At 43.6% G+C, this 14091-nt stretch overlaps 1 protein-coding gene across 3 annotated transcripts; it reads left to right on the top strand.

Annotated features, from left to right (window-relative positions):
• The first annotated feature begins 561 nt into the window (after positions 1-561).
• On the top strand, positions 562-11465 carry LOC134513932 (glutathione S-transferase 3). 3 transcript variants are annotated; one of them, XM_063331134.1, is made up of 8 exons: positions 600-713; positions 3263-3342; positions 3824-3930; positions 5670-5721; positions 6484-6616; positions 8406-8547; positions 9985-10116; positions 10675-11465. In XM_063331134.1, exons 3-8 carry the CDS (start codon positions 3844-3846, stop codon positions 10816-10818), a joined length of 690 nt encoding a protein of 229 aa, XP_063187204.1. In that variant the 5' UTR covers positions 600-713; positions 3263-3342; positions 3824-3843; the 3' UTR covers positions 10819-11465. The 3 variants fall into 3 exon arrangements, with proteins under 3 accessions (XP_063187205.1, XP_063187204.1, XP_063187202.1); XM_063331135.1 differs by lacking the exons at positions 600-713; positions 3263-3342 and adding an exon at positions 562-597; XM_063331132.1 differs by lacking the exon at positions 3263-3342 and having other exon boundaries at positions 631-713.
• The last annotated feature ends 2626 nt before the right edge of the window (positions 11466-14091 follow it).

Consider the following 14091-nt stretch of genomic DNA (forward strand, 5'->3'; position numbering starts at 1 on the left):
TCTTGGAAGCTTGACTACCCTACGTTCTCCTACAAATGGACCTTGAGCTTGTTTGGAGGTTCTAGCAGGGGAGCGCAGCTACCGTATACCCTTGACCGATGAACGGTACGTCTCTATCGGGGAAGGTCGTCCTCTTCGACCGAGCGCGCAGCTTCGGGAGGGACGCACATGGATCGGTGAGGGAGGAAGGGGACACCCGCCTAGCCAGCCAGATCAGCCGAATCAACCCTGGCGATCAATGGGGTGACAGATGTCGCAGCCAGATCGCCCTCACATCCGAAGAACGTACTCGGCCGCGACGGTATATAAGGCTCAGAAACGTGACCACCTTGCCCTCATGACGACACGGCCGAGGCCGAAAATGCAGTGACAGCCGCTGCGGAATCACTGTGTGCGATGACAAAGCGTTTCCGAATAAAAGAGATAAACATTTCTTACCGTTTATTTTGCCGTTCTATTTCCCTCCCAGAAGCCTTTGCGAAATATGCAGAGTAGGGGCTTCCTATTGGTGAGTGTCTCGCTTCGTCACCGCCTCGTAGCGCTGAGGCGGGAGGTGGGGCGGTGACGAGCTGGCGACCGTGGCTGCTGGTGCGGCTGGTGGGTGTTCCTTGGCCCGGCCCGGCCCGGCCCGGCCCAGCAGCCAGCCACGGACCGGTGGTGGCCCGCCGGGGTCTGCGGGGGGAAGCGCTGCTGCCTCGCCAGTGAAAAGCCGTGTTTGTTTCTTTGCTTATTATTATTCGCGTTCTGTGCGGTGTGTGACTAATGGGGGTTTCCGTGATTTCTCCCATCGCCACCCGGGTGTCCTCTGGCTCGGGGCGGCGGGGCTGGGTGCCGTGCTGGGTTCAGTTGGCCACTCGGGTGTCTGGTGGGGACCTCCGTGGTCACCCCTGCAATTAACCAGCCTTCGTACAGAAGTGCGTACGCCAGCCTTGCTCATCTCTCGCGTGGGAGCTCGCTCCGTCCTGCTCTGCCTCCAAGCCCTCCCCTCGCCGCCAGCTTATCAGCGTGGTGGCCTCCCGCTTAATAGCACGAACTGCTCTTCATCTGCTGTCTACAAAGAACTTGTCGCGAATGGAAGGGGTTGGAGATGGTGGCCTGGGAGGCTGCTGCCGGCCATACGCTGTGTAGGGGCCTTTGGCCCCTGGTTGGTGTTACCTGATGAAAGATATTACATAGACAAGAGCAGCCGCTGTTGGGCTGAGGGCTGCTGAGCCCAAGCAGTGAAAACAATGCCCATACGCGGTACTGGTGAGGCCCCACCTCAAGTACTGTGTCCAGTTTTGGGCCCCTTACCACAAAAAAGACATTGAGGTGCTGGAGCAGGTTCAGAGAAGGGCAACGAAGCTGGTGAGGGGTCTGGAAAACAAGTCTTCTGAGGAGCGGCTGAGGGAGCTGGGGTTGTTTAGTCTGGAGAAAAGGAGGCTGAGGGGAGACCTCATCACTCTCTACAACTACCTGAAAGGAGGCTGTAGAGAGGTGGGGGTCGGTCTCTTCTCCCAAGTAACAGGCGATAGGACAAGAGGAAACGGCCTTAAGTTGCACCGAGGGAGGTTTAGACGGGATATTAGGAAAAATTTCTTCACCAGAAGGGTTATCAAACACTGGAACAGGCTGCCCAGGGAAGTGGTGGAATCACCATCCCTGGAGGTATTGAAAAGACAGGTAGACGTGGTGCTTAGCGACTTGGTTTAGTGATGGTTTTTGTCAGTTTAAGGTCGATGGTTGGACTTGATCTGAAGGGTCTCTTCCAACCAAGACAATTCTGTTATCCACAGGTCATGCCAGGTGTGTGCCCTTTTCACCAGTGTTCTTCTGATCTGTGTGGCTAGCACGGGAGCGATGACTTCTTGCACAGATACTCATGTTCCCTCTTCCCCTCTGTTAGTCCAAGTGGTCTTCGTAAATCACAACAAGGGAGTAAATTCACATCCTTTTTTTCCCCAAGTCCCTTTTGCTGTTGAGATACCAGGTTGAGGGCAACGACCAGCAACCTGCTGTTGCGGCTCCTGGCTGCAAATTGCCGTTTTCCCTCCTTTACTTGTGGTGAGAAGAGCGGGGAAGGGAGAAGCCCTTTGCCCATCCCCAGGGCACTCTCCTTCCATCAGATTTCAGTTCACAAGTTGGACTTTGTCTTCCAATATTACATGGCAGGCTCAGTCTTAGGAGCCAGAACACTACAGCTTGCTTCAAAGCTTGTCGATCCCCCTGTAATTACAAGACGAGCATCCACCACATCTTTACCTTCCAGTTGCCTTTGCTCATTGATGTGTGCTTGGCAACAGTGACTTCCTTGTCTCCTGTGACATGTCAGTTGGCTTGCTAGGAGCACGTCTTAGGAAGGTGCACTGAACAAAAGTGACTCTTCTGTTTCTTTAACTTTTTTTATTTTCTTAATTTTAAAAATAATTCTTTAATTTTTTTAAACTTCAAGTTAAAAGTCACCTTTGGCTTTTTTTTTTTTCTTCTGTGAATTTAGCTGTATTACAAGCAACTCCCATTTCATTCTGTTCTTTCACGAAGTTCACACTGATACTTTCTGTTAGTCTTTTTTTCTTCCTCTTCAGTCTTTTTATTACCAGTATAGACACTGCTCAGCAATGTTTGAGTTCCCAGTGACTTCCTAAGAAGAAACAGAGGCCCCTAACCAGGCATGAAGGGCCGAATAACCTGGCTCGTTTCAATTCCCGTGTTCAGATGCAGTCTTGTATTTTGTGTTCTATTTTCGTGCCTGTTGGCTAACAAGCGGATCGCTCGCCTCGCATGTGCTCAAAGTCTTTCAAAGGTGGTGGTTTGGTTTTTTTTCCCCCCTCCGCTTATGAAGGAGCTTTTGCAACACTGAGAACTGGAGGTTATTGTTTGCATGCCAACAGGCTCTTTTCCAGGATTACGTGAGTTGTGGATTGGCATGACAAGAAATCTCCCTACAGAGGGAAAACAGCAAGGAGCTGCTATTATGGAATTCTGCATATGAAATGCCAGTATGATGAAATTTGATGCTCCCCTGGTTTATGGCTTTACAGTGGAATCCAATTCCTGCTGAGACCTAAACACTAATCTATTCAAAAAATAACAATTAATAGCCTTGTTTATGAAGCCGTTCAAGAACTAAATGCTGCTTGCAAAGCATGGTGTGTTTGATCAACTGAAAAGTCTATAAAGGTTTGCTTAGCAATGGGGTTTATTAATAGAAAGATATGCGACCAGTAGAAGCATAAGTAGTGCAGCAGTCTGAATCTTTGTATTTTAATCTGGATTATTACAGAAGAAACTGGTCATTCTTTTGAAGTTTCTACTGAGTCTGGATCACATATTTACCCTGGATCACCACAGCTAGAACAAAAAGTGAGAGACTTTGAAAATACGTTCTCATTCTTCACTAAATATACGTAGAATTAATGTTTAGATACCTTTGGCATTCTTTGATAAAAGGACAGCCAGATTTGAAAAGCCTGTCTACTGCCTCTCTCCCCTTTGATCAAAACTTGGCTTTCAGTGGTGATTGAGTAACTTTAGTGCTAAAACTTACTTTTTTTTAAAAAGTTTTAAGGATTTCCTTAGTGGTGACTATTTTTTTTTTCTGTTATCTCCTACTCAGCAACTTCATGCTTACTTTTCCTGAATTCCCGGGAAATGAAAAGACTATGAAATGCTGTGACTTGACTTTGCAGCAGTAAAACCAAATCAGTTCAGACTGAAACATTTCTGAAACGTTTAGTCAGAAATTAACAAATTTTTGTCATGTGAGTTACCTGTGAACCATTATTCCAGCTGACATCAGATTTTTCTATCATTATTAACTTTATATCTTTCATAACTATTTTAGGTAACTGGAAGTTTGAAGTCATGGCTGGAAAACCGAAACTTTACTACTTTGATGGAAGAGGCAAGATGGAGTCGATTCGCTGGTTGTTAGCTGCAGCTGGGGTCGAGGTTTGTTTTAGGGTTTTTAACTTTAAGCTGCACTTTGGTAAACTTGTCTTTGAGGCACATCACAGGTTATTAACGAAAAAAGAAAGGACATCCCAGGATGCAATAATAAATGAGCATTGGCTATTCAGTGTAATTAAACACTTTTACTTTAGCTAGAGAAAAGTATGGCTTCAAGTTACATGTCTTCTGAGCAATGACACTGTAAACCAGTTTCTTGCTTAATGCAAGCATGCGTAATGCTTAATTAAGCATTCGATTACTGACCCAGAGCTGCTCTGCTGAATGATAGATGCATTCCTGGCGTAACAAGTGTTGTCTGTGCCAAGTAAAACAGCAATGAATTTGCTTTCTCTAGTCTTTCTGTTTTCAGTTGGATGCTCACACAGGTTCTTATTTCATCTTTCACTCCACTGGCTGCATCCTTCACAATAAGCTATAGCACAAAATATATTTTGTCTTAATTGCATCATTTAGATGAGACGTAACAGGGCGAAGTGAGCAAACTGACCTACATGTGTTGGGAAGTTAGAGATCTCAGAGCAGGAAGAAAAATATTTGGATAAACCAGAGAAGCAAGACATCACTCTTTTTTTTTTTATGAAATATAAATTACTAATTCATTCTCTGTGTGTCTTAGTGATAAAGTGATAATTCAGTTTGAGGACAAAAAGGACAAGTGGTTTCTCCAAGTGTCCTCTTTTATAGAATCATAGAATCATAAAATAGTTTGGGTTGGAAGGGACCTTTAAAGGTCATCTAGTCCAACCCCCCTGCAGTGAACAGGGACATCTTCAACTAGATCAGGTTGCTCAGAGCCCCATCCAACCTGATCTTGAATGCTTCCAGGGATGGGGCATCTGCCACCTCTCTGGGAAGCCTCTTCCAGTGTCTCACCACCCTCATTGTAAAACATTTCTCCCTTATATCTAGTCTAAATCTTCCCTCTTTTAGTTTAAAACCATTGCCCCTTGTCCTATCACAACAGGCCCTGCAAAAAGTTTGTCCCCATCTTTCCTGTAGGCCCCCTTTAAGTACTGAAAGGCCACAATAAGGTCTCCCCAGAGCCTTCTCTTCTCAAGGCTGAACAACCCCAACTCTCTCAGCCTGTCCTCATGGCAGAGGTGCTCCAGCCTTCTGATCATTTTTGTGTCCCTCCTCTGGACCCGCTCCGACAGGTTCATGTCCTTCTTGTGTGAGGGCTCCAGAGCTGGATTCAGTATTCCAGGCAGTTCTGTATCTTTTTGTTTCTTGTCTAGTGAATAAGTTAGTCTTTAGGTGTCCTAAACATGCTTCTGTACTAAACTTCCCACTGGGCACAATACTTTTACATTATTTTGTAAAAGCTTTGTTTTAACTTTCTAAGAATTTGTTCCTGTCTAGCTCCCAAATCACAATATCCCACAGCCGAGACTTTTTCCACATACCAGAAAGCATTTTAAGGACAGCCTAATCTGTATTGTCGACTGTCTCACATTAAATTGCCTGTGCAATACCAAACAAACCATCCTCACTCCAGTTCTTATTGCCTGATTTTCTGCTAGCGTTGCCTTTAGCAGCATTTGTCAAATATGACAGTCCAAGAGGTTTTGTCCTTCGTATTTTCTCCCTTAAGAGCCATATCTGGCATGGAAGGAACTATGATGTATATTCTCTTCCTTTTATGATGTTTAAAAAAATTATCTGTTCTAGAAATGTGAAAAGACACTCATTTCCTCTTCTCCCTCGTTCTTTTTTGTCAGTTTGAAGAAGAGTTTTTGGAAACCCGAGAGCAGTATGAGAAACTCCTGCAAGGTAAGTCCAAGTGAAACCTCAAGAAAAGTGTGACCAGACTTTACTTAGTCTCAGAGAAGATGCGTGAAGAGAAGACTTTGAAGGCTGTGTGGGACTTGCTTTCCACACAGCAGAGAGGGGAGTAAAACTGAGAGCTGTGAACAGCTGCAGAGGCAGATTTTTTTCCCATATGTGGGCACATGCAATTGAAAAGTGGATGTCTCTCCAACCCAGAGTTTCCCAGGCCTCTGGGTTGTTGTGTTCTCCGTTTATCTACGTGTCCCACCTGGTCCCACAAACTTACCCTGAGCTTTAGTAACTTGAAAAAGCATATCCTAAAACTTCATTGAATGTCCTGATTTAGCTTAAGATACTGGTTATAAGAGAGGAATTTTGGAATCTGACATTTGCTTCAACCGTGTTTTAAATAATGGAACGTAATTTTTAAAATTTATTTAGAATTAGACACTTTTTATTCAGTTTGTATGTTTAGTGTGATTGTCTCCACTGTAATTCAGTTTCAGCATAAAAGCTGCTGTACACAGTCCTGACTGCAATTTCAGTGAAATTTTTTTAAAGCAAGGATGTTAATCCACAATAATTGTGTTCTGCAGTTTGTCTGCACCACTGTAATTTGTTGTTTGCATGGAAGAACTCCAGTTTAATATAATGACTACCCACAGCAAGCTCACGATAAAAGTAATGATCTTCGGAAGACAAGAAGAAATCTCCAAGACGTGGAGTTACTAGAGCCAGTGGAATAATGTGTGGCTTTCCCTTTAGATGGATCCCTGCTATTTCAGCAGGTGCCCATGGTGGAGATCGATGGGATGAAGATGGTGCAGACCAGAGCCATCCTCAGCTACATAGCAGCAAAGTACAACCTCTACGGGAAGGACCTGAAGGAGAGAGCCCTGTACTGTAACAGTATTACTACTTGTGAATTTATTATAGTAGCTCAGATCCATCTAGAACTAATTGCACACTTGCACACCCAGAGAATCACCTGTGTGCCTCAGTGACACACAACTTGCAGAGAGCCTGACAGGCCACAGTTAGATGCAAGCCGACGGTTTTGCTCTAATTCGATTTTTTTTACATAAAATTATTTGAGGCAGAGGTTTATTGTGCTTGAGTAAAAGATTAATACAGGTTGTCACAAGTATTCGAGAGGTGACTGACATACAAATGTTGAACTACTTTTGTAAACAGAAAGCTTTTTGGAAAGCAATGGTTAATTTTTAACTTTTGACTGCAAAATTAGATCTGTGGTTGATGTTGTCTATGATTGCATGATGCTTCACAGCACTGTAAAAAGTGCATGGTTTAGGTCTTTGGGAGTTGGCGAAGGAACAGCTAAGGGCTGTTGTAAAAACTTCAGGTATCATGTGAAATTAAATCCAGGTCTTGATGTTGTGTCTATGTGAGGGAAGAAAGTATGATTTGGCTATCTCAATATGGAGCCTTTAAATGTCCCTTTCCTATTGTTTTTTCAAAAGAAGAAAAACTAAAGGTCAACTAGTAAAGCATCTAACTTTCATAGACACTTCACAATAAACTGCCATTAAACGCTGTGAATGGTTGGACGAATTGGCTGAAGGAGGTTCAGGGAAGTAACAAACAGAATGAATGTTCAGACAGGAGCCTCAGTCGTAGCTTATCAACTTCTTTATGTAGTTAACAAGCCATCACATCCTGCAGCTTGCATTCCTGGCATACCTCCTTCTTCAAACAGAGTTCTGTTCCATCGAGTTTTAGAGTTAGCCTGAAGCCTATTCCTGCTGTTTTACCAGCAAACATACATGAAGTATATTTGTTGATTTGTTCTTGGGCAGGGGGAAGGAAGAACGAGTGTTTCGAGGAAGGCTTGCTGTGATTAGCTCCAGGTCTAAGTCCTTTGGATAGCTGGTCTTGTAGAGTGTGGAAGTGCAGTTTTGGAAGACTGGATAGATGCAGGCAAGACGCTGGTGTACATTAAGGCTTGCAGGAATATCTGATAGCTTCTTATTGCACGTATCATGTTTAATTCTTACAGAGGCTTTTTTGAGAAGCTGTTGCCTGACAACAAAAACTATGGTTAGTTTTATTGCACAGCAGGAACTCAAATCTCTGACGACATAGGATGGTTAGAAGACTGATAGACTATTTTACCAGATATTTTAATCATATTCATGAGGACTTAATTTAAATTTGAGTCTTGTCTACAGTACAAAACCTGCTGTCAGAGCTCTGGAAAAATGAGTAAAAGGGATGATCTGAAGAACTGCTGTACTAATAATTTAGCTAAATGCAGAACCTGGTACACTTCAGGTTTCCAACCGCATTATTAATCTGTTTGGCACCACTTGGAACTCAGGTGAAACCCTGGAGGTGGGATACATCCAGACAACTCAGCCAGTTGGGGAGGACTCTTCTTGGGGTGCTGAGCATTTCTTTGGTGATTCTGAAGTGATCTGTAACACCGAAGTTAAACTCTTTTAACCTCTGTACAATCCTGTTTAATCCTGCACAATGAGGCAAGTAAAGTGACAACAACACTACAAATATGAGTGAGCCTCACACTGTGATGTTTCTTTTTTAACTGCAAAAATAATTTTCATGAAGGGGGTGGGAAATTCAACTTTTACTATCACAACACAAATTAAGAAAACTTTGCTTATGAAGGTGCCTTCTTATTTAAGGTTTTTGTTTGCTTTGGTTTTAAGGATTGATATGTATGTTGGAGGAACTGATGACCTTATGGGCTTCATTTTGATATTCCCATTCTTATCGGCTGAGGATAAAGAGAAACAACGTGCCTTTATAGTTGAAAAGGCAACAAGCAGGTATTTCCCAGCATATGAAAAGGTGTGTAAGAGAATCATTTCCTTCCATTGTTTCTGGAATGATAATAATGGGAATACTGGGTATTTTACCAAAAGCAGAAGAAACAGAAAGGTGTCAGTGCAGTACTTTAAACCAGTATTGTCCCAAAACTAGGTTCTTTACCCGGTGGGCAGGCCAATAATAAACAGAGAAGAGGTATTTCCAACTTTATTCCATTAATGCATAGAAATGGGGCGCTTGCCCCAAGGGAGCACACCTTAGTTTCAAAAATTTGCCTTTTTATACACTGATTATCACATATTTCTCTATAATTAATGAAATATGGTTGGGGCTGTATAGATGACTTTTAGCAGCAGCAGGAGGTTCCTTGCTTGCTTCGATTATGTTACATTTTATTTTTCTAGTTAACATGGATTTTACTGCAACACCAGAACATCATACTGTCTGCAGGCCTGGAGAGATGAGAGGGAGGTCAGGGCAGTATGACAAGTTGGGGTGGGTTAAAGGCAGAAATTCCTAAGTGAGATTTCATTGTCTGAGCAGCATCAACATTCAGGCTGAAGAGTCCAAGTATCCCCCTTTGGCTTGAAAGTGTTATGAACCAGTGAACGTGTAAACATAGCTATATACAGTTAAAATAGCAACCTCCTGTTTTTAGGGGAAATAAAACTGTGTAATTTGCATTGTGAAGGCAATGCCGTTTTAGCACAGCTTTGGTCAGCTTTGTTTAACATTTTCAATACCTCTATGTGGTTTTTTTTTTGAACCACAGTAATACACAGCTATTACTGCTGTCTTCTAGTCTGAGTGGTCTGCTGCATAGGCCATACTGGAATCTTGGTGTTTCTCTAACTGATCCTTTGAGAGATAGAACCCAAGAGTGCTTTTAATGCAAAATTGATATACGCAAACAGGATGATCTGCCAGAAATAGCTGCTCTTCTGTTTTAAAGGCTAGAGGGAAGACAGTTTCCCACTTAAAAGACCAGCTCTCCTATAGATGGCTGTCAGAGTTCATTCTACCCTAGATGCCACTTGTTGCATCCTAGCCCCATTGCTTTAGGCTGATCACATCTCTTACATTCTTTATTTTCCCACTGAAGCTGTAACTACATACAGAAAAATTCAAGATTTATAAGGCTGGAAAGGACTGAATACCAAGGTGGCATCTAGCCCTGTAGTCCAGAATGCAGGGTTACCTAGGGCTATAGGAAGGAGGGATGGGTAAGAGAAGCCCTGGGATTCTAGATTGCCACCATGAGAACTGCTCATAGATATCCTATAAAATGATCAGTGACTGCAAGCACCAGGCCCGTATCCCCAGTTGCATGGGAGAGAAAGGTGAACAGAAGAGGGGGCAGTAACTATTGTCAAAGAAAGCGTGCCTATGCGTTTTGAAAACATCAACCTCAGCTGGCTATTATCCATATCTGAGCGTTTTCATTTATGACACTTCTAGGTTTTGAAAGACCACGGGCAGGACTTTCTTGTTGGCAACAATTTTAGCTGGGCAGATGTTCATCTTCTGGAAGCCATTTTAATGGTAGAAGAGAAGAAGTCAGATGTGCTCACAGGTTTTCCTCGGTTACAGGTACCTTACATTAAAAATACACTCATATGGCTGGAAATGTGATAAATGATGTTTCACAGTCTGTTGTGTGTAGATAATTCCACAAAACGAGCATTTGTCACTCCTCTTTCATTGTAGTCATGCTCTTCTTGCTCTAGGAAGAGCCTCGTAAAATGTTTCATCTAGAGAATCTATTAGTTTTTGGAGTAATCCCTGTACAGATCCAAAGAAGTCCACCCTCCCCTTTTCTTTCCCTTCCTCTCACCAGTTCTGTGATACCTTTAAAGAGAAGATATTTTCTGGATCCCAAGAAGTGATTGGAGTAGAGTACACATCTGAAATCACAGATAACTGTTTTCACTTCATCCCGTATCAATACAAGACAGAGGGCTGTTTTATTACTGTTTAAAATAACAAGGTTGGAATGAGGGGCAGTAAAACTAATCCATGGCTAAAACTATTTCCTGTCTTGCCTCCACATACAACTTGTTAAAGGATGTTACACAAATCAGTAATATTGTTTTTTCCTGTGTTACTTTCTATTCTTTAATTACCATGTACTTACTGTTTACCTTTTAGGCATTTAAAGCAAGGATAAGCAGCATCCCCACAATCAAGAAATTTCTACAGCCAGGAAGCCAGAGAAAACCTGTTCCTGACGATAAATACGTGGAGACTGTGAGGAGAGTTCTCCGCATGCTTTACGACATGAAAGCCAATTAGTGTGCCTGGCTAAAACAACAGCTGTTGCTCGGTTTAAGAGAACTATCAGATTGCACATGTATAATTACACTTCAGAGAGAAGGTGAAGGGGTGTTCGAAAGGAGTTTCAATGGGCAGTATCTCGTGTTCTCTTCTATAAAATACAGTAGGCAGGTATCTTTTATACTGCTTCACTACTAGCCTATATTTTGCCTTCATTCTTCTTGAGATTTTTCTGGTAATTTTAAGCAAGTGAAATGGCAGGAAGCATACTGTCTTCCTGGAGACTTTTTGGAAGAGTGAAAAAGAAAGAAATGTGAGTTGCTGATTGACAGCTTCAGCATGTTCTGCTACTTCTGAGGACTTCCTTCTGAAATCCAGATGAGATTTTTGTATGATGATTGCTTCCAATTCAGGCCTTTATTGGTTTTAATATCACTGTAGACAAATGAAAGAAGTGTTCTTTAAAGAAAGTAGGAGGTGTTTCTCTTGCCAGTTCTATTGGACGTTCCTGACTTGTCTGAAATGTCAGCATTGTGCCTTTATAACTAAGCTGCACTTTAATGACTGAATTAGGAAACAAATTGACTGGCAAATGGCATTTTTGTGTAACTGCTTTATCTAGAATATCTTTTATAATCAAATAAACTTTTTATGTGGTCATGTCATGTTGTGTCATGAATGGAAGCTGAGGCTTGCAAACTTCATTTTTTCTTTTCTTGGAGGATAAATTCTTTATACTTGATATGAAGGGGATCCGTGTTAACCCATATGCCTCATGCAAAGGCATTCCATTTGCATTTTATAAACCAGAGAAGGGAGATGTGAAGGAGAGGTAGTAAACCATCACACAAACCTGGTGGTATAATACCTGCCAAACTAAAGATGTTATTTCTTTTCCTTTTTTTTTTTTATTTTTTATCTCTGGTTTCAGCAGATGACTTGACAAAGGAATTTCAGATGTTTTTAATCACTTTGATAAATGGCATGCTTTGAAAAGCTGCTCTGTAGGATGTTATCTTGGGGTTTAATATCTGTTATTTATAGTTCTATATTGATGATATAGTTTACAAGAAAATACTTGTGCTCAATCCCTAATGGCATTGTTTAATACCTCTGTTAGCTGTGGGTTGTGAAATAAGATGCTACTTGACCTTGGAATGCAGTGCGTACACTCGTCTGCTGTTTGATGAATGAGTTGCCCGCTTGAGAGCTCATCAATTTCCCCAGCTTCAGCACGACTGAAGTTCTCGGCACTACAAATACTTTTCCCTCATTGCCAGGAATACAAAGTTTGTACACTGGCTTATCTGTCACCTGCCTTCCTAATGTCAATTGCAATTACAGTTTAGTCCTCGCTTTAATCTCAGATTGGTTTAATATGAAAATTTGGAAAACCCTGTAGTTGTTGATCTTAATTCCTTTGCTAAGTGAACTTTTTCTCCAAAATATGAGGAAACACCTTCCTAAACACCATGAAGATGATCCGAGGGCTGGAGCACCTCTGCTATGAGGACAGGCTGAGAGAGTTGGGGTTGTTCAGCCTGGAGAAGAGAAGGCTCCGGGGAGACCTTATAGCGGCCTTCCAGTACCTAAAGGGGGCCTACAGGAGATGGGGAGGGACTTTTTCCAAGGGCATGTAGTGATAGGATAGAAGGTAATGGCTTCAAACTGGAAGAGGGTAGATTTAGATCAGGAAGAAATTTTTCACTGTGAGGGTGGTGAGGCACTGGAACAGGTTGCCCAGAGAAGTTGTGGGTGCCCCATCCCTGGAAGTGTTCAAGGCCAGGCTGGATGGGGCTGTGAGCAGCCTGGTCTAGTGGGAGGTGTCCCTGCCCATGGCAGGGGGCTGGAACTAGATGATCTTTAAGGTCCCTTCCAACCCATACCTTTCTATGATTCCTCCCACCGCTCTTCTTTCTAGGCTCAACTCTCCTCCTTCGTTCCGGAACCCTTTACCTCCTTTTCCTCCTGGTGATCAGGGCGCTGTTTCTCCCACTGTTTTTCCCTCACACTCTGCCACGCGGTGTTTTGCCCCTTCTTAAAGGCATTTCCCCCAAGGTGCCCCCACTGTGGCTGTGGGGCTCAGCTGTGCCCTGCGGGGGGTGGGTTGGAACCGGCTGGAACCGGCTGGAACCGGCTGTGTCCGGCACAGGGCAGTCCCGGCCTCTCCTCACAGAGGCCGCCCCGCAGCCCCCTCCCACCAGCACTGGCTCCCTACATACATCAGTATCTGGTTTTGGTGTGACAGAAGTAAGCTCGCCCCTCGGACAGTTTCCATGGGGATTATTGGGACCTGCTGGTGGCCATGGAACAAGCTCTGGTGTGCGGTGGACGCTGCTTTGAGGTTCAGGAGGGGGAAGCTGGCATTTCAGAGGAGGAGATGGACATCAGGTCCCTGCCTGGGCGCTGCTGGCGCAGAGGAGTCCTCGGCGGGCTGCCGGGAGGCTGCACTCTGCACCCGAAATTCGGAGTTGCGTTAAACCCCAGTCTTGCTCCTAGGAAAGGCTCTTCTATGTCCTACTGTGGTGAGGGGAGATTTCAGCTGTAGGCAACTACTAGGTGTGGTCTCTCAGCTCCCCTTCAACAACGCAAGAGCTGTGGGCATTGAATTAGGCTGACGTTGCTTTTTCCTGTCTCCAGGTGGAGCCCGGTTCTTTCAGCAAGTGCCCATGGTGGGGACTGGTGGGATGAAGACGGTGGAGCCCAGAGCCATCCTCAGCCATACAGCCCGAAAAGTACAACCTCCACAGCAAGGACCTGAGGGACAGAGCCCAGTAGAGTAACTTTAAACCTCTGCGCACTCGATGCCCGCTTTTGAACTATGACTGCTTTTGTAGTCGACGGGAAGAAATAAATACCACCAAATGGCAATTTATCTGTAAGGCACGGTTAACCTCTTAGCATACAACTGGAAGCATGTCTGCAAGCCACCTAGGAGTGCAGGGCAGAGATAAAGCATAAATATTTATACATATATATATATATACACACACACACACACACATCTCCAGCAGCCCCTTCCAGGCTTTGACCTGTAAAACTTTCTTTGTTGGTGTCTATCGGAATTTCTCGTGCTGCAGCCTGTGGCTGTTGCCTCTCCTCCTTTCACTGTGCTCCTCTGAGGAGAGTCTGGTCCTGGCCCCTCTGTAACTACATACTAGGTAGGTGAACGCAGCAATTTTAGATCGTTGACACTTTGCTATTTAACATTTTCATCAAGGGGCTCAAAGAAAAATTAGCACAGTTCACAGAAGATAAAAAAATAAAGTGATGACAGGGAGGAATGATGAA

This window comes from Chroicocephalus ridibundus, chromosome 3 (genome assembly GCF_963924245.1).
Source record: "Chroicocephalus ridibundus chromosome 3, bChrRid1.1, whole genome shotgun sequence".
In the NCBI taxonomy this organism is placed as follows: Eukaryota; Metazoa; Chordata; class Aves; order Charadriiformes; family Laridae; genus Chroicocephalus; species Chroicocephalus ridibundus.